This window comes from Piliocolobus tephrosceles, chromosome 16 (assembly GCF_002776525.5).
Source record: "Piliocolobus tephrosceles isolate RC106 chromosome 16, ASM277652v3, whole genome shotgun sequence".
NCBI lineage: Eukaryota > Metazoa > Chordata > Mammalia > Primates > Cercopithecidae > Piliocolobus > Piliocolobus tephrosceles.
In genome coordinates, this window is record NC_045449.1 from 75,992,245 (window position 1) to 76,010,488 (window position 18,244).

At 49.8% G+C, this 18,244-nt stretch overlaps 1 protein-coding gene across 14 annotated transcripts in view; it reads right to left on the reverse strand.

Annotated features, from left to right (window-relative positions):
• The window catches only part of CCDC57 (coiled-coil domain containing 57), a 127,662-nt gene that overhangs the window by 51,980 nt on the left and 57,438 nt on the right, over positions 1-18,244 (reverse strand). For 13 of the 14 annotated variants that reach the window (XR_003309722.2, XM_026455833.2, XM_031934309.1 and 10 more), the window contains 4 exons: positions 17,556-17,687; positions 12,977-13,199; positions 11,713-11,865; positions 3,340-3,497 (listed from right to left, as the gene is read on the reverse strand). Coding sequence is in view for 13 of the 14 variants with exons in the window: in XM_026455833.2 (XP_026311618.1) it covers positions 3,340-3,497; positions 11,713-11,865; positions 12,977-13,199; positions 17,556-17,687 (666 nt within the window). In the remaining variant the exon portion in view is untranslated. The remainder of the gene's footprint in view (positions 1-3,339; positions 3,498-11,712; positions 11,866-12,976; positions 13,200-17,555; positions 17,688-18,244) is intronic. The other variant, XM_026455834.2, reaches the window with a different exon arrangement.

The window sequence follows — 18,244 nt, forward strand, 5'->3', positions numbered from 1 at the left end:
GGGCCCCTCACGTGTACACGGATCTTCAACCCACCCCGACTGGAGCTCTCATGGGTACACGGATTTTCAGCCCCCCTGACTGGAGGACTGAAGCCCCTCACGTGTACACGGATCTTCAACCCCCCGACTGGAGGACTGAAGCCCCTCATGTGTACACGGATCTTCAACCGCCTCGACAGAAATGGAAAAGTATCCAAGTTCCTCTTCACTGCAACAACAAAGATGCACTTCCAATCAAGGTGAGACGTTAGGCATCAGCAGAAAATGAGAGGTATGAGGGGTAATGCACATGTTAATTAGCCTCATTTAGCCATTCCACGGTGTGGACATGTTTCCGAACATCATGTCACACACCACAGAGATACACAATTTATATTTGTCATTTTCTTTTTTTTTTTTTTGAGATGGAGTCTTGCTTTGTCACCCAGGCTGGAGTGCAGTGGCACAATCTCAGCTCACTGCAACCTCCACCTCCCGGGTTCAAGCGATTCTCCTGCCTCAGCCTCCCAAGTAGCTGGGATTACAGGCACGCACCATCACGCCTGGCTAATTTTTTGTATTTTAGTAGACACAGGGCTTCACCATGTTGGCCAAGATGGTCTCAATCTCCTGACCTGGTGATCTGCACACCTCGGCCTCCCAAGGTGCTGGGATTACAGGCATGAGCCACCTCGCCCAGTCATATTTGTCAATTTCAATCAGTCCATCAAACATCTTAGGAAGATTAAAAAAAGGCATCCAATTTCTGGAGCACTGCCTACTCCCTCGGCAGATGGGAAATCTGGAATACTTTGTTTCTAGAGAGATGTTCTGCATTAGGGAAGAAGCAGAGGCTGCAGGGAAGGTGTGATTTACGTATTTACAATGTGAGAGGACATGTGGAAGTTCCCTCGTTATGTCGCCTCACAAGGAATAAAGGCAACGGGATGAGGACAGCACAACTCAGAAGCACAAGCAACAGGAGACGTGAACAATGGGACTGGATCAAAACTAGAGACATTCGGTGTCCTTCAAAGGACACCATCAAGAAAGTGAAAAGACAGGCCGGGTGCAGTGGCTTATACCTGTAATGCCAGCACTTTCGGAGGCGGAGGTGAGAAGACCACCTGAAGTCAGGAGTTTGAGACCAGCCTGGTGAAACCCCCTTTCTGCTAAAAATACAAAAATTAGCTGGCCGTGGTGGTGCACACCTGTAATCCCAGCTACTTGGGAGGCTGAGGCAGGAGAATCGCTTGAACCTGGGAGGCGGAGGTTGCAGTCAGCCGAGATCACGTCACTGCACTCAAGCCTGGGTGACAGAGTGAGACTCTGTCTCAAAAAAAAAAAAGAAAGTGAAAACACAAACCACAGAATGGGAAAAAAATGTAGCAAATCATAAATCTAATAAGGGACTTGTATCTGGAATATAAAAATAATTCTTACAACTCAAATAAAAAGACAACCCAATTAAAACTGGGCAAGGGATCTACACGGACATTTCCCCAAGGAAGACAAATGGCCGACCAAGACACAAGTGAAATGCTGCTCGACATCAGGAGTCATCAGGAAAATGCAAATCAAAACCACAGTGAGGCCCCACTTCACTCCCACCAGGATGACTAGCATCACAGCCAGAAAACAGCTAGTGCTGGTGGGGATGGGGAACCGGAACCCTCACACAGTGCTGGTGGAGGTAAAATGGTGCGGCTGCTGGGGAAAACAGCGCGGCGGCTCCTCGAGGGTTAAACATAGGGTGACCGTCGGGGAAAACAGCGTGGCGGCTCCTCGAGGGTTAAACATAGGGTGACCGTCGGGGAAAACAGTGCGGCTGCTCCTCGAGGGTTAAACATAGGGTGACCGTCAGGGAAAACAGCGTGGCGGCTCCTCGAGGGGTAAACACAGTGTGACCGTCTGACAGAGCAATTCCACTCCCAGGTGTACACCCAGGAGAACTGAACTTTGCGTAAGTCCACACAGGAACGTTCACAGCAGTGTCATGCACAATCCAAACAGTGGAAGCAACCCAAATGTTGAGTGCATGAGCGATACATGAAGTGTGATCCATCCATACAACGGGATACGCCAGCCACAGGAAGGAACGGCGCCCTGACATACGCAGAGCTGACCCTAAGAACATTCTACTCAATGGAAGAGCCAGGCACAAAGGACAAAAGGACAAAAGGACAACTGCCGTATGACTGTGTCAATATGAGGTCCCGTCAGTAGACAAATTGATAGGGACGGGGAGGAGAATGGTTCCGAGAGGCTGGGAAGCAGGGAAGGGGTGACACTGCTGTGTGGTTTTGGTACCGAGCTGCTATCTGGGGTGGGGAGAAAAGCTCTGGTAATAGTGAGAATGTTTCTACGACATCGTGAATGTACTGCCACTGATAGGTCCACTTTAAAATGGTCAAAATGGTAAACTTTGTTATATATTAATGCATTTTACAATTAAAAGAAGTTTTTTTTTGAGATAGAGTTTCACTCTTGTTGCCCAAGCTAGAGTACAATGGTGTGATCTCGGCTCACTGCAACCTCCGCCTCCTGGGTTCAAGCAATTCTCCCACCTCAGCCTCCCAAGTAGCTGGGACTACGGGCACCTGCCACCATGCCCGGCTAATTTTTTGTATTTTATAGAGATGGGGTTACACCATGTTGGCCAGGCTGATCTCGAACTCCTGACCTCAGGTGATCTGCCCAACTTGGCCTCCCCAAGTGCAGGGATTAGAGGCATGAGCCCCCATGCCTGGCCACACAATTTCTTAAAGTAAAAATCAAAACAATGTTAGGAATCTGTAGTAATCAAACCAAGGCACTGACCCCAGCCCCACGGGAAACAGGGTGGACTCGCTGCTAGATGCATGCAGATACTGGCCCCAGCAGGAGTATGACCCGACCCCCAAAAGGCAAGGGCCCAGAAGGTTGAAAAGAACAGCGTTTGCCAAGGCTCCAGTGTCTCAGATGAAGTGCAGCTCGTCACTGACATGGAGCACATGCGCCCTGTTGACCCGGACTCCTCTGAGTGGGGAGGTGGCATCAGGCAGCCCACACACACGCCCCGTGGACCAGGACCCCTCTGAGTGGGCACAGCCAGGGCCTGGTGGTCTGGCCGCCAGCACTGCCTCCACTGCCTGGACCGTGCTTCCCAGACTCTCATGGCAGGCCTTCCACGAGCACACCTGAGATGAACTGGTTCCTAGGACCTCCCCACGGCCCCTTCCACAGAAGAAAACAGGCACAGAGAGGTCAGTGGATGCCCGAGGTCACCTGGGATTGCACCGGGCAGTCGCTCAGAGCCCACGCGCCCTCCCCCGGCAATGGCTCTCTAGGAGGAAGACCCCACAAACCCGAGTGCCTCACCTTCTGTCTGAGCCGTGTCACCAGCAGGTTTAGGAGCTGCACTCTGTCTCCGAGCTTCCCAAGTGCCAGTCCGGAGGACACCGGGCCAGCCTGGACAGACCCTCCAGCTTGACCGGCCTGGACAGACCCTCCAGCTTGACCGGCCTGGACAGACCCTCCTGCAGAGAAGAGTGGCTTCTGTCAGCTCAGATCTGAGAACGAAGGAAGGCCTTTCAGGGGAGACACACATCTCTATCAGCGCTCCCTTTCCCGTGAGGCCGTGGCACCAGCGGCTGACCCCAACGCAAAGCTGTTGTTCATTGGCGTCAGCAGATCTGGGTCTACGTGACGATGAGAGATGCTGTACAGAAAGCATAATCCTCATGTAAAGAAAGCAAGAATCCTTGTAGGAAAAAGTCTGACCTTACCATGCAGTGTCTGATAGAGACCAATTGCTCCAGTCTGTCCAAATAAAGAGCCACTTATTTAGAAATTGAGAATAAAGATGCCACATAACACAGGGTCAAAGAAAAAAATCACAATGGATATTAACAACTATTTTGAATGGAAAGATAACAACACTACTACTTTAGAAACTTCAGGAATGAATCTAAAGCTGTCCTTCCAATAATAATTACAGCTTTAGATAAATATTTTAGAAAAGAAAGACAGGCTGAAAACCAGTGAGCCAAACATTCATCTCAAGAAATCACAGAGCCAGGCACAGTGGCCCCTGCCTATCATCTCATCACATCGGGAGGCTGAGGCAGGAGGATCCCTGGATCCCAGGAATTCAAGGTTACAGTGAGCTATGATTGCACCACTGCACTCCAGCCTGGACAACAGAGTGAGACCCTGTCACACACACAAGCAGAAAAATAAATTTAAAAAGAATGACCAAATTAAAGCCAAACAGGGCTGGGCATGGTGTCTCATGCCTGTAATCTCAGCACTTTGGGAGGCTGAGGTGGGCAGATCGCCTGAGGTCAGGAGTGGGAGACCAACCTGGCCAATGTGGCAAAACTCTGTCTCTGCTGAAAAAAAAATACAAAAATTAGCCAGGCGTGGTGGTGTGCCCCTGTGGGCCCAGCTACTCGGGAGGCTGAGGCACGAGAATCAATTGAACTCGGAAGCTGGAGGTTGCAGTGAGCCAAGATTGTGCCACGACACTCCAGCCTGGGCAACAGAGTGAGACTCCGTCAAAAAAAAAAAAAAAAGCCAAGTAAAGTAGGAGGAAGAAAAGATAACGTCAGTATGAGATATTGAGGAAACAGGAAATAAATGTATAATAGAGAATCAACAAAACCAACAGTTGATTCTTTGAGAAGGCTGAAATAAACACCCAGGAATACTAAGCAAGGAAAAAATAGAAGCAAATGACCAATATAATTAATGGCAAAAAGGAGTTATCACTTCAGACCCCACAGATATTTAAAAACTCATAGGATACTACAAGCAACTTTATGTCAAAAATTTGAAAATTTAGATGAAATGGACAATTTCTTAGTAAAATATAACATCAAAAAGGTATAAAAAAGAAAATCTGAATGTCCTATAACTATGAAAAAAACTGAATTCACAATTTTAAACCTTCCCACAAGGAAAACTCCAGGCCCAGCTGGTTTTAAAGTTGAATTCTACCAATTATTTAAGAAAAATTAAGATAAGTCTGATACAAACTTTTTTAGAAAACAGAAAAATAGAGAATACTTTCCAACATATTTATGAGGCCAGAGTAACTTTGATTCCAAAACCTCACATGAACATTATGAGAACTGAAAATTATAGGCCAGTCTTACTCATTAACATAAATGTACTAATTCTCAATAAAACACGGGCATGGACAAACCAAGCTGGGCCTGGTGGCTCGCCATCTGTAATCCCAGCTACACGGAGGCCAAGGCAAGAAGATGGCTTGAGCTCAAGAGTTCAAGAACAGCCTGGTCAAAGAGCGAGACTGTGTCTCATATAAACAAAAAACAAAAGAAATATCAGCACACCAAATCTGTCAAATTATAAAAAGAAGAATCTATCACTACATGTTGAATTCTTCCTGGAACTGCAAGGGTGGTTTAACATGATGGAGACCCTGCAGTCCAACCCCATTTTGCCCCGCTAATCTCAGCTAAAGGCCCAGCCAGAACACAAAAAGCCCCACTAGGGGAAGATTCTGAACGGTGAGAAACAAAGCCTGAGCGTCTAGGGGCCTCGGATCCCAGGGATGGCTGGCAGGGAGTCCTTTGTCTCCTTCCTGCACACACTGGCCTGGTGCTAGGCAGCCACAACCCAGAGCTCAGACCAAAAAAAAAGGCTAAAGAGAAGCTGCTCCTGGGACCAATGGAGCAGGAAGACGGGGACATGCAGGTGGAGTCCTTGGGACCACACCTGCCCTCCTGCCAGCCCACGGTCCTACAGCCTGGTATAGACAAGGGCCATCTCAGCTTCTGGGAGAGCACGTGGGGAGGGTCACAGGAGGAAGGAGGTCTGCGTGAAGACCCCCGAGGATCCGCCGTGTAAAACCAGCCAGAATCAACAGAACCAGCACAGCAAAACCTCTGACAACTGGGCCTGGTGGGGGACACTGCCCAGGATTTAATTGGCCACTTGGCAGCTCACGTGTGGGCACAGTAAAATAGCATCATCAAGGCTCTGGAAAGTAATGGACATTCAAACCTCAGCCCACCAGAGTGGGCCAGGATATGCAGTGTGAACCCAGAAAGGCTGACTTATCCGATAAAATAAATGACAGAATTAACACAGGTTTAATAAGAACCAGAATTTCATAATGTGACACTCAAAATGTCCATGATACAGTAAAAAATTACAGGAGGCTGCCTGTAATCCCAGCAATTTGGGAGGCTGAGGCAGGAGGATCACTTGACAAGGAGTTTCAAAACAGCCTGGGCAATATAGTGAGACCCCATCTCTAATTAAAAAAAAAATACTCGTAATATTAACAACCGAGAAAATCTCAACGTGAATGAAAGAGACAACACCAAGATGACACAGACATTGGAATTATGGGATGAAGATGTTAAAGCAGCCGTCATAACAATACTCGAGCAAGTTACTGGGGAGGGTGGAGGTGAGAGAATTGCTTGAAGCCAAGAGTTTAAGATCAGCCTGGGCAACATAGTGAAACCTCATCTCTACAAAAAAAAAAAAAAAAAAAACACACACACACAAATTAGCTAGGCATGGATGGTGGTATGTACCCATAACCCCAGCTCTTCAGGTATCTGAGGCCAGAGAGTCGCTTGAGCCCAGGAGGTCCAGGATGCAGTAAGCCATGATCATGCCCACTGCACTCCAGCCTGGGTGACAGAGCAAGACCCTGTCTCTAAAAAAAAATGAACAAATACACAAACAAAAAACTCCAGCAAGCAATTTAATACACTCTAAAAACATATGGCAAAATGAAAGTTCCAATAAAGTAAGATATAAAGAAAACTAAGGCCAACTGTGATGGCCTGTAATCCAAACACTTTGGGAGGCTGAGGCAGGAGGATCAGTTGAGGTCAGGAGATCAAGACCGGCCTGGGCAACATAGTGACACTCCATCTCTACAAATATAAAAAGAAATTAGCGGGGTGTGGTGGTGCACACCTGTAGCCTGTAGTCCCAGTTACTCGGCAAGCTAAGGTAGGAGGGTGCCTCGATCCCAGGGGTCAAGGCTGCAGTGAGCTATGACCATACCACCACACTCCAGCCTGGACAACAGAGCAAGGCCCTGTCTCAAAAACAACCACCACAATTTAAAAAAAAAAGGAAAAAGAAAACCAAAATGGAAATTTTAGAAACAGCAACAAAAATCTCACTGAATGGGCTTAGCAGCAAAACGGAAATGACAAAAGAAAGAACGGAAGAACCTGAAGAACAGAGGAAAAGGAACTATCCAATTTGAACGAGAGAGAAAACAAATGGAAAAAAAAGACAAAACACAGCCTCAGGGACCAGCAGGACAATAACAAAAGACCGAACGTTCGTGTCCTCAGAGTCCCCGAAGGAAAGACTATGGAGCTGAAAAAATACTTGAAAAATAATGGATGAAAACTTCTGAAATTTGGTGAAAGACATAAACCTTCAGATTAATATCAAAAAGAATAAGCCAAAGAAATCTATGCCCAGATACAACATATGAAATTTCCTTCTTTTTTTTTTTTTTGAGACAGAGTCTCGCTCTGCCGCCCAGGCTGGAGTGCAGTGGCCGGATCTCAGCTCACTGCAAGCTCCGCCTCCTGGGTTTACGCCATTCTCCTGCCTCAGCCTCCCGAGTACCTGGGACTACAGGTGCCCACCACCTCGCCTGGCTAGTTTTTCTTGGTTTTTTAGTAGAGACGGGGTTTCACCACGTTAGCCAGGATGGTCTTGATCTCCTGACCTTGTGATCCACCCGTCTCGGCCTCCCAAAGTGCTGGGATCACAGGTTTGAGCCACCACGCCCAGCCTACAACATAATGAAATTTCTGAAAACTAAAGGCAAAAACTTTTTTTTTTTTTTCTTTTTTTTTTGAGATGGATTTTTGCTCTTGTTGCCCAGGCTGGAGTGCTGTGGCATGATCTCGGCTCACTGCAACCTCTGCCTCCCGGGTTCAAGCGATTCTCCTGCCTCAGCCTCCCAAATAGCTGGGATTACAGGTGCCTGTCACCACGCCGGGCTAATTTTTGTATTTTCAGTAGAGTTGGGGTTTCTCCATTTTGGCCAGGCTGGTCTTGAACTCCTGGCCTCAAGTGATCCACCCGCCTCAGCTTCCCAAAGTGCTGGGATTACAGGCGCCTGCCATCACACCTGGCTAATTTTTGTAATTTTAGTAGAGACGAGGTTTCACCATCTTGGTCAGGCTGGTCTCAAACTCCTGACCTTAAGTGATCCACCCACCCGGCCTCCCAAAGTGCTGGGACTACAGGCATGCGCCACCACGCCCAGCTAATTTTTGTATTTTTAGTAGATATGGGGTTTCACCATGTTGGCCAGGCTGGCCTTCAACTACTGACCTCAGGTGATCCACCTGCCTTGGCCTCCCAAATTTCTGGGATGACAGGCATGAGGCATGAGCCATGGCGTCCGGCCTGTCAACGTAATTTTAAAAGCCAAGTGTGAAAGAGTGTCTATCATATTCACCCTTGCCATTAGTTTTCCTTCACTCCTGACGTTCCTAGTTTCCTTCCTTCCATTGTGTCTAAAGTACCTCCTTTATCGGTTCTTTTAGATCCAGTCTGCCAGTGACAAACTTTTCCTTCATCTGAGAATATCTTTATTCACCGTCATTCCTGAAGAATATTTTTACTGAATGTATAATTATGGGTTGACAGTTTTTGCTTTCAGTACTTGAAAAACATTATGCCACTTCCTTCTGAAGAGAAATCTGATGACAGCTGCTGCTGAGAACCCACTGCCGCTCCGGTCACAATCCCCTGAAGGCCATGCATCGCTCTCTCTGCATGCTTTCAACAGTCTTTGTCTTTAGGCTGGGCGTAGTGGCTCACGCCTGTCATTCCAGCACTTTGGGAGGCCAAGGCAAGTGGATCACTTGAGGCCAGGAGTTTGAGACCAGCCTGGCCAACATAGTGAAACCCTGTCTCTGCTAACAATACAAACGCTACCAGCTGGGCATGGTGGCACATGCCTGTAACCCTAGCTACTTGGGAGGCTGAGGCACGAGAATCGCTCGAACCCAGGAGGCAGAGGTTGCAGTGAGCCAAGATTGTGCCACTGCACTCCAGCCTAGGCAACAGAGACTCCGCCTCAAAAAAAAGAAATTCATTTCAAATATAAAAGACAGAGGTAGGTAAAAAGAAAAAGGGATGAAAAAGTTATACCATGCAAACGTGAATCAAAAGAAAGCTTGAGTGGATTAATTAATATCAGACAAGGTAGACCTCAGAACAAAGAACGTTGCCAGGATAAAGAGGAAGATTACATAACAATATAAGGGTCAATTATTCTAAAAAGATAATAATCCTAGATGTATACACATCCAACAACAAAGATACAAAATATATGAAACAAAAACAAAGAATCATTATTTAAAAAATGAAGATCTATATTAAAACAGGAATAGAAAGAAACTTCCTTAACCTCCCTCCACTACCCCCACTGCAAAAAACCTTCAGCAAAAACTAAACCTAAAAAAGTGAAATGCTGAAAGTTCTTCCTCTGGGATTAGGGAGAAAGACAGCTATTATGAATATCACACTGGAGAGTTTACCTAGGGCAATCATGCAAGAAGAAGTAAACAATATCCGCATTGGAAAAGAAAAATAAAACCTCCCTTATTTTATTTTATTTTTTTTGAGACGGAGTCTCGCTCTGTCACCCAGGCTAGAGTGTGATGGTGCAATCTTGGCTCACTGCAACCTCCACCTCCTGGGTTCAAGCGATTCGCCTACCTCAGCTTCCCAAGTAGCTGGGATTACAGGTGCCTGCCACCACGCCCAGCTAATTTTTTTGTATTTTTAGTGAAGACGGGGTTTCACCATGTTGGCCAGGCTGGTCTCAAACTCCTGACCTCAGGTGATCCGCCCACCTCGGCCTCCCAAAGTGTTGGGATTACAGGCCTGAGCCACCGCGCCCGGCCAAAACCTCCCTCATTTGAGACAATCTGTGCCAGTGGAGTGTCCTGTCCGGCTCCTCCCTTTCTTTTCCTGACTTAGGCCTGTAGGTGGGGCCTGCCTCCCCTACCTGAGGGGCACTGTGGCTCCAGCCGGGTGAGGCAGCTGAGTGGAAGGCAGCCAGGCTGGGCTGTCAAGCTCGGTGATGCTGGGGAGGCATCCAGGCAGGAGAGGGGCCTCCAAATAGGGGAAGGGGCTGCAGCAGCAATGGGGGATTGGTTACACCAAGAGGACTCGATCAAAGTATGTGTCAGTGAGAAGGGGCGAGCCAGGTTTCTCATTGTTGGAAAAGGAAGTTAGAATAACGAAAAAGAATGCTAGAATGCTAGAATGAACCTTTTGATGTTGGACTAACCACAATGGAATAGATTAGCCTGTGAGTTTGTCTTGAAATGAAGACCATCCATTCACCAAAGACACCAGTGAAGGAATAAAAGGCAAAGCCACAGACTGGGAGGAGATACTTGCAACCCATAAAACCAGCGAGAGGCTCATATTCAGAATCAAATACCCTAAAAACAATCTATGACAAAAGGCAGATCATCCAATAAAACATGGGCAAAAAACATGGCCTGGAGCTTCAAAAGAGAGGCTATCAAAAGGCCAATTCTATGGACTGAACTGTGTCCCCTAAAATTGATAGGTTGAAGCTCTAACCCCGAACATGATTGTATTTGGAGACAAGGTCTTTGAGGAGGCAGGTAAGGTTACATGAGGTCCTAAGGCTGGGGCCCTGGACTGTTGTCCTTATAAGAGGAAGAGCCGGGCGTGGCGGCTCGTGCCTGTCATCCCAGCACTTTGGGAGGCTGAGGCAGGCAGATCACGAGGTCAGGAGTTCGAGACCTGCCTAACATGGTGAAACCCCATCTCTACTAAAAATACAAAAATTAGCCGGGCGTGGTGGCGTGTACCTGTAATCCCAGCTACTTAGGAGGCTGAGGCAGGAGAATCGCTTGAACCTGGGAGGCAGAGGCTGCAGTGAACTAAAGGTCACACCACTGCACTCTAGCCTGGGTGACAGAGCAAGACTCTGTCCCCCCTCCAAAAAAAAAAGAAGAGGAAGAGACACCAGGAGTGAGCACCCAGCAGGGGAGGAGCCATGTGAGCACGCAAGGGAGAGGCCACATGAGGGTGCAGGGGACAGGGTGCCGTCTGCAAGCCACAGAGAAGCCTCAGGAGGAACCCACCATGCCGGCAGCCTGATCTCTGACATCCAGACTCCAGAAGTGAGAAAATAAATACCCACTGTTTAAGCCACCCAGGCTGTGGTGTTGAGTTATGGCAGCCCTAGCCAATCATATACCAATGCACACAGGAAAGATGTTCAATCCCACGAATCTCATGAAATTTGCAAATTAAACCAAAATAGGATGTGCTACGTGTCCACTAGAGGGAACAGAAGGAGCCACTGACCATGTAAGTGTTGGCGCGCATGCAGCACCATGGCTGCCTCGCACGCTGTGGATGGAGTGTAAATTGTAGGGGTGCTTCGGAGAAGAATCTGGCATTATCAAGTGAAACACAGTGTAGGTCTGAAGACGCCAGAGAGAGCACAGGTGCCACAGAATTCTATTCACACCGAAACAGGGAACACTAACTGCAGTGAGGAGCCAGGGCACGTGGGCTCTGGAGGGAGCACAAGGGGCTGCCGGGCCGGATGACACTGCCCTGAAATCTGCAATAGCCTGGAGCTGTATATTTGCTGTGAGTGGACTTTCTGCAGGGGTCAGATTTCAGTTTATGAAGGGACAGCAAGTAGCCCAGTGAGACGCAGACTCTCACCAGTCATTTCTGTTGAGGTGCGGACGCTGGGCTGAGACTCAGCACGAGGTGAGGACATCTTTAAAGGATCCAGCACATCTTCTAGATGCTCTTCCAGAGTTTTAAACTTATGCTTTAGAGTTCGTATTTCTGCTTCAAGGGCCAGAACATAATCTGCCAAAAAAAGCCCAGTGAACGTAACACACACATGCATCCTTTTGCACCGCCCTCCTGTGAGCACCAGCTCAGGAAGCCGATGCCAGCTCGTGCCCGCTGCCTCACTGTGCCTGTCCTCCTGTCCTCCCCACACGAGAGCTTCACAGCAGTTTCCACACTCTCTGTGTGTGTCAGACTGAAAGACCTTCCCTCCCCTCACTGGCCAGAGTGTGCCAGCCAGAGACCAGCACAGTCTCCGTGCTCTCCAGGAAGGGCTCGCGATCAGGAGCAAATGTTTCACCTGCCGCCAGCCCACGTGCCTCTGTGCGAGGGGCCAAGTCCCACCTCGAGAACGGAAGCTCTGCATCCATCCTGGCATCCGCCCACCCACAGCCACTCATGGGGTTCCCGGGCATCGGGCAGCCCTCATCAGCTCTGCCACGGACACTTCTCTGGAGGAAAGGCCTGTGGTCCACCAGCCCCTGCTACCAACCCACTCTGGGACAGCACAACACCAAGCCAGCCCTGGTTGAGGTCTAAAACAGGTTTTTTAAGTGTGTCAAGCAGGTACCCTCATTTTTTCCTTCTAGTTTACAAATATAAAAGCTTTTTGGTATAAAACCGAAGATTCCGGCCAGGCACGGTGGCTCAAGCCTGTAATCCCAGCACTTTGGGAGGCCGAGACGGGCGGATCACGAGGTCAGGAGATCGAGACCATCCTGGCTAACACGGTAAAACCCCATCTCTACTAAAAATACAAAGAACTAGCCAGGCGAGGTGGCGGGCGCCTGTAGTCCCAGCTACTCGGGAGGCTGAGGCAGGAGAATGGCATAAACACGGGAGGCGGAGCTCGCAGTGAGCTGAGATCCGGCCACTGCACTCCAGCCTGGGCGGCAGAGCGAGACTCCATCTCAAAAACAAAACAAAACAAAACAAAAAAAACCCTGACGATTCCTTCTCTTGGAGAAAAAGCAGTTTTCATGCTTTGAATTTATTACAGGGCATGTTAACTTACAGGACTCTGAAATGAAGCCTCCCCGAAGCCAGTGGAGACCCACGCTCCCGTCTGTCCTCCTCCCTTCCTCTCCCCCTGCCCCTCCCGCTCTGTCCCTTTCTCCCTGTTACTCACCAGGAGTGGCGGTGTCTCCCCCAGCCTTTGGGTCAGGCTGGTTTGCATCTGTGCTCTCTGCCGCCGTCTGGGCGGGAGGAGGAATCTGATGGCTTAGAGCCTCCATTTCTTTCCTCATCTGGGCAATCACGCTTCGCAAGCTCGTGTTCTGCTCTCGGAGCCGCTGGATCTCACTGGATGGAAAGTCTTTACTTATTTCTTCTTCATGCTGCCCGAGGAGCATCTGTCAAATGCAAGGAAAAATGACTACAAAAAGATGAACGGTTCCCCAGCTCGTCCTGGCAGACTGCGCCTCCGCCCTCCCTGCGCCCCTCTCAGGGCCAGTCCCCTGCTTGAGCTTGGGCTGTGGTCCCTCCCCCCCGGGGTTGTGATATCCCTCCTTCCTGGCCTGACAGAGGTGCAAACATGACACTCAAATTCCTGAACCCTCCATACTGTTGCGATCCCTAGAGTGTCAAATCCACAGAGGCAGAAAGTGGAGTGGAATGGGGGTGCTGGGGCTGGGGGCGGGGAAGGGGAGCCGTGTTTCTGGGGACAGAGCTTCAGTTTGGAAAGAGGAGAATGTTCTGGAGAAGGGTGGTGTGAGGGCTGCATCTCCGTGTGAATGCACTTCACACTGCTGAACGGTGCACCAAAAAATAAAGTGGCCAGCTTTGCGTTATGTACAGTCAAACATCCACTGAATAGGATGAAGAGCAGGTTCGGAGCACGCAGAAGAAAAGGTAGTGAATATAAACACCAGGCACCAGAAAATACCCAAACTGAAGCTCAGAAGGAAAGGGGCCAAAGAAGAAAAAATGAGCAGAGCTCTGGAGACCAGAAACAAGGTGCACAAGGAACCAGGAGCCCAGACGAACACGAAGGCAGCAGACGCGTCTACGACAAGGCCAAACATGTTACAAATGCGATGAAAACTGTACACCACAGATGACGAAGCTCAGTGAAGCCTAAGCAGGATAAACAGAAAGATCATACCAGAGAGCCCTGCATGATCAAACTGCTGAAAAATCAGCGACACAATGGAAACTCTACAAGCAACCAGAGAAGACAGACATGTTACACTCGGGTCAAAGGGCAGGCATAGGGATGACAGGCCTCACAAGGAGCCACCAAGGTGGGAGGACAACGAGGCGAGGTGGCTCTGGTGCAGGAGGAGAGACAGGCCCCACCCACCCGGTTCTAGGTGAGGAGTGTCCTTCTCTAACCAAAGGTGGGGGCACTTCTGCCTCCGACCAGGAGGGACTCGCCGCTATGAGTCTTTCCCTCTGGCTGTGAACAACTAGAACAGCAGACACATTCCAGGAAACACCTGCTTCCAGACGCCAGCACAGACCCCGGATACTGCAAAGGGAAACAAAGTCCCAGGGCTCTGGCCCAGCTCAACCATGAGTCCAGCCAAGATGTGTGCAAAAGGCACAGCTTCCTCTCCTGCGGAGCCACCCTGAGGGATGCAGAGCCTGCTCCCCGCTCCGCACTCCGTGAATACAAGCCTGAAGCAAGACCTGGACCCCTTCCCAGGGTGCTCTGACTCCCATGGGCTCCTCCATGCTCACCAGCAAGGCCAGCTGGCCTGGGCTCCCAGGAGAGCTTCACACGCCGTGCTTAAGGGTGGAGAGAATGCGAACAGAACGTGAACCTCAACTGGCAGTTTAGAAACGGAGACAGTAAACTGCCCACCACAGCGCCGTGATAACACTGGTGAACAACATGAAGGACCATTGGTGAGAAAATTGCTAGGTGCGTGACGGTGTGGCCACTTGATAAAATATGCACACATTTAGATTCTGTTTGTGAAGAATTGTAATGACATGGGAAAATAGTTACAGTAGAACCAAAATGAAGAAAGAATTCTCCTGGAGAAACAGTTGCATGAGGGGCAGACCGCTGAAGGCCGCGCTCGACCTGGCCAGCTACAAACTGGGATACCGAGTGCCCACGGGCTTACCAGGCTGTGTCCTAGGATGCGCTGAGGGTGCTGGCTGCACGACCTCACTGGCTGCGCATTCCTGCCACAGCCGCAAGCAAGGCTCAGAGGGCTCGGCAGTGTGAAAGGAAAATATCATTAGGCCAAAGAGAAAAGTCAAGCTGGGAACTGCTCAGGGCAAATCTGCCTCCCATTCTATTCAGTCACCCTCTGCTCACTGAGGTGAATGCATATCTCACTGCCTCCTTTGGAGAGGCTCATCAGAAACTCGAAAGAATGCAACCATCTGTCTCTTATCTACCTATGACCTGGAAGCCCTCTCCCCACTTCAAGTTGTCCCGCCTCTCCAGACGGAACCACTGTTCATCTTACACATGTTGATTGATGACTCACGTCTCCCTACAACGTATAAAACCAAACTGTGCTCTGACCACCTGGGGCACATGTCATCAGGACCTCGTGAGCCTGTGTCAGGGGTGTGCATCCTCAACCTTCGCAAAACAAACCTTCTAAATTAACGGAGACCTGTCTGAGATTTTCTGGGTTCACACTTTGGTAACCACAGGGAGATTCTGAGTGGAGACGCCTCTGACCTTTGACAAAACTCCTATCAGTACTTGGTACTGGAATGAGCCAACTTTATGGCTCAAACCAACAGGACAATTTGCCGAGGTCTGGGAGCACCCCCTCCAGAGAATCCGATCTCCCCAAATTTGGTCAAGATTTACAGTTTATTTTGCTGTACAACATTGGCAGAAGAGCTGAGGCAGGACTTGCTTGTCTGTTGGAGAGCAGTCTTCAGCCTGAGACCCATCCCTAGGTAAGTAACTGAATTGGCATTTGTCTTGGCTAAAGTTAAGATTAACAACCAGGCCGGGCATGGTGGCTCATGCCTGTAATCCCAGCACTCTGGGAGGCCGAGGCAGGCAGATGACCTGAGGTCGGGAGTTCGAGACCAGCCTGACCAACATGGAGAAGCCCCATCTCTACTAAAAATACAAAATTAGCCGAGCATGGTGGCTCACACCTGTAATCCAAGCTCTTTGGGAGGCCAAGGCAGGCAAATCACCTGGGTCAGGAGTTTGAAATCAGCCTGACCAACATGCAGAAACCCCATCTCTACTAAAAATGCAAAAAATTAGCCGGGCATGGTGGTAAGCATCTGTGGTCCCAGCTACTCAGAAGGCTGAGGCAGGAGAATCACTTGAACCCGGGAGGCGGAGGGTGCGGTGAGCAGAGATCATGCCATTGCACTCCAGCCTGGGCAGCAAGAGCAAAACTCCATCTCAAAAAAAAAAAAAAAAATAGGCCAGGTGCGGTGACTCATGCCTGTAATCCCAGCTACTTGGGAGGCTGAGGCAGGAGAATCACTTGAACCCAGGAGGTGGTGGGGGTGGTGGTGCAGTGAGCTGAGATCGCGCCACTGCACTCCAGCCTGGGCGACAAGAGTGAAACTCTGTCTAAAAACAAACAAACAAACAAACAAACTCCAAAAATTAGCCAGGCATGGTGATGCGCATCTGTGGTCCCAGCTACTTGGGCAGCTGAGACGGAAGGATTGCTTGGGCCAAGGGGTAGGAAGAGATTGCAGTGAGCTGAGATTGCACCACTGCACTTCTGCCTGGGTGACAGAGCGAGATCCTGTCTCAAAACAAATGAGTAAAAACCACATGAATGAAGGACGAGCTAGGAACAATCTTCATACCAGTTAGGATCTGAGTCCTAAGTACACTAGGCTGCCTTGGCACTCTTGGAGGAAGCCCTGCCCATCTAGGCCCTTCATGACAAGCCAAGCCTCAGGCAGAGAAGCGAATCGAACAGGAGAGAATGCGCAACAGCGGCGGCTTTGTGCGGGGAGGTGGGACCAGCAGGGGGCAGGGACTCTCGGGTGGTCGTGTTGCGGTGCTCATGTTGCCGTGGTCGTGTTGCGGTGGTCGTGTTGTGGTAAGGGTGCTTGGGCACACTGACGTGTCGACTGCACTGACCTGTACGCTCCAGGCCTGCGTACACTCTACCGCGTATACCACACCCCACGGAAAAAGAAAAGCCATCTGCAGGCCTAGGGCAGTCCTCCCATGCTGGGCCCTCTGTGCTCTCCCCCAGCCTCCTACAGCGCTGTACCCTACTCCCGTCTGCCTGTGGACCCAGCTCTGTTCTGATGAGCTGTGACAGCTCAGGCAAGCTCCTTAGTGTCACCATGTCTCAGTGGACATGGTGCCAACCTCCAAGATGAAATGAGTGGAGGGACGTCAAGGCCTAAGGGCAAACCCTGGCATAGGATGAGTACTTAACTACTGACCACTAACGTCACTGCCCAACAAAATCAGAAGCGGTGATGACAGATTCCTAGCATAAAATGACCTGCTGTGACGGTCCTCAGCCAATACCATAAGAACAAACTCACATGAACATCTGCTATCTAGTAATGTTTGGATTTGGGATTTTTAAAGCTTTCGAACATGAAAGATACAAAGAAGCCCGAGTTCACCTTAACTCTCTCAAGCTTCCCACTTACCCTTGTTTGTGCAACAGGTCATTTAAAAAGAACACAACTGAAAGAATTAACTGCAGTCTTGGTAGGACTTGGGGATCCGGTCCTATTTTCCCACTGCTGCTGTTGAGCACAGTCTCAAAGAGCAGGCTGGGCACTCTCACCTGTGCCCCTGGTCCGGGGAGCCCATGCATCCTCAGGGCCTGCACGGCCTGGTCTCGTTCCAGGGTCACGGCCTTCAGCACCACCTCCTGCTCCCGTAACGCCCGCTCTGTCTCCTGCAGCTTGGCAGCAACCTGGGAACGACGCTGGGCCTCAGTCCCTGTGTGGATGACGGGGCAGCTCCCATGCCTGCTGAGGCTCCAACAGCACACAGAGGTGGGAGATGCTCAGAGCACCAGGCTCCCCACTGTGGCCAGGCCACCAAACCCTTCCTGCCACCCACACCCCTGGCTGTCCTTGGAGGCCAGCAGGGATCATGGGATCATGCAACGCTACTTAAACCACGAGGCTGGCCAGCTACAGAAACCGCTTATGCAAGAAAGTCAAGGTGGGTGGACGGGCGGGGCGCATTTTTATTACTGTAATTTTTGTTGCTACACAGCATACTGCTCAGTGAGGTTTAGTGTTTTCAAATTTAAAGAACGATTTGGGCCGGGTGCGGTGGCTCAAGCCTGTAATCCCAGCACTTTGGGAGGCCAAGACGGGCGGATCACAAGGTCAGGAGATCGAGACCATCCTGGCTAACCCGGTGAAACCCCGTCTCTACTAAAAAATACAAAAAACTAGCCAGGCGAGGTGGCGGGTGCCTGTAGTCCCAGCTACTCGGGAGGCTGAGGCAGGAGAATGGTGT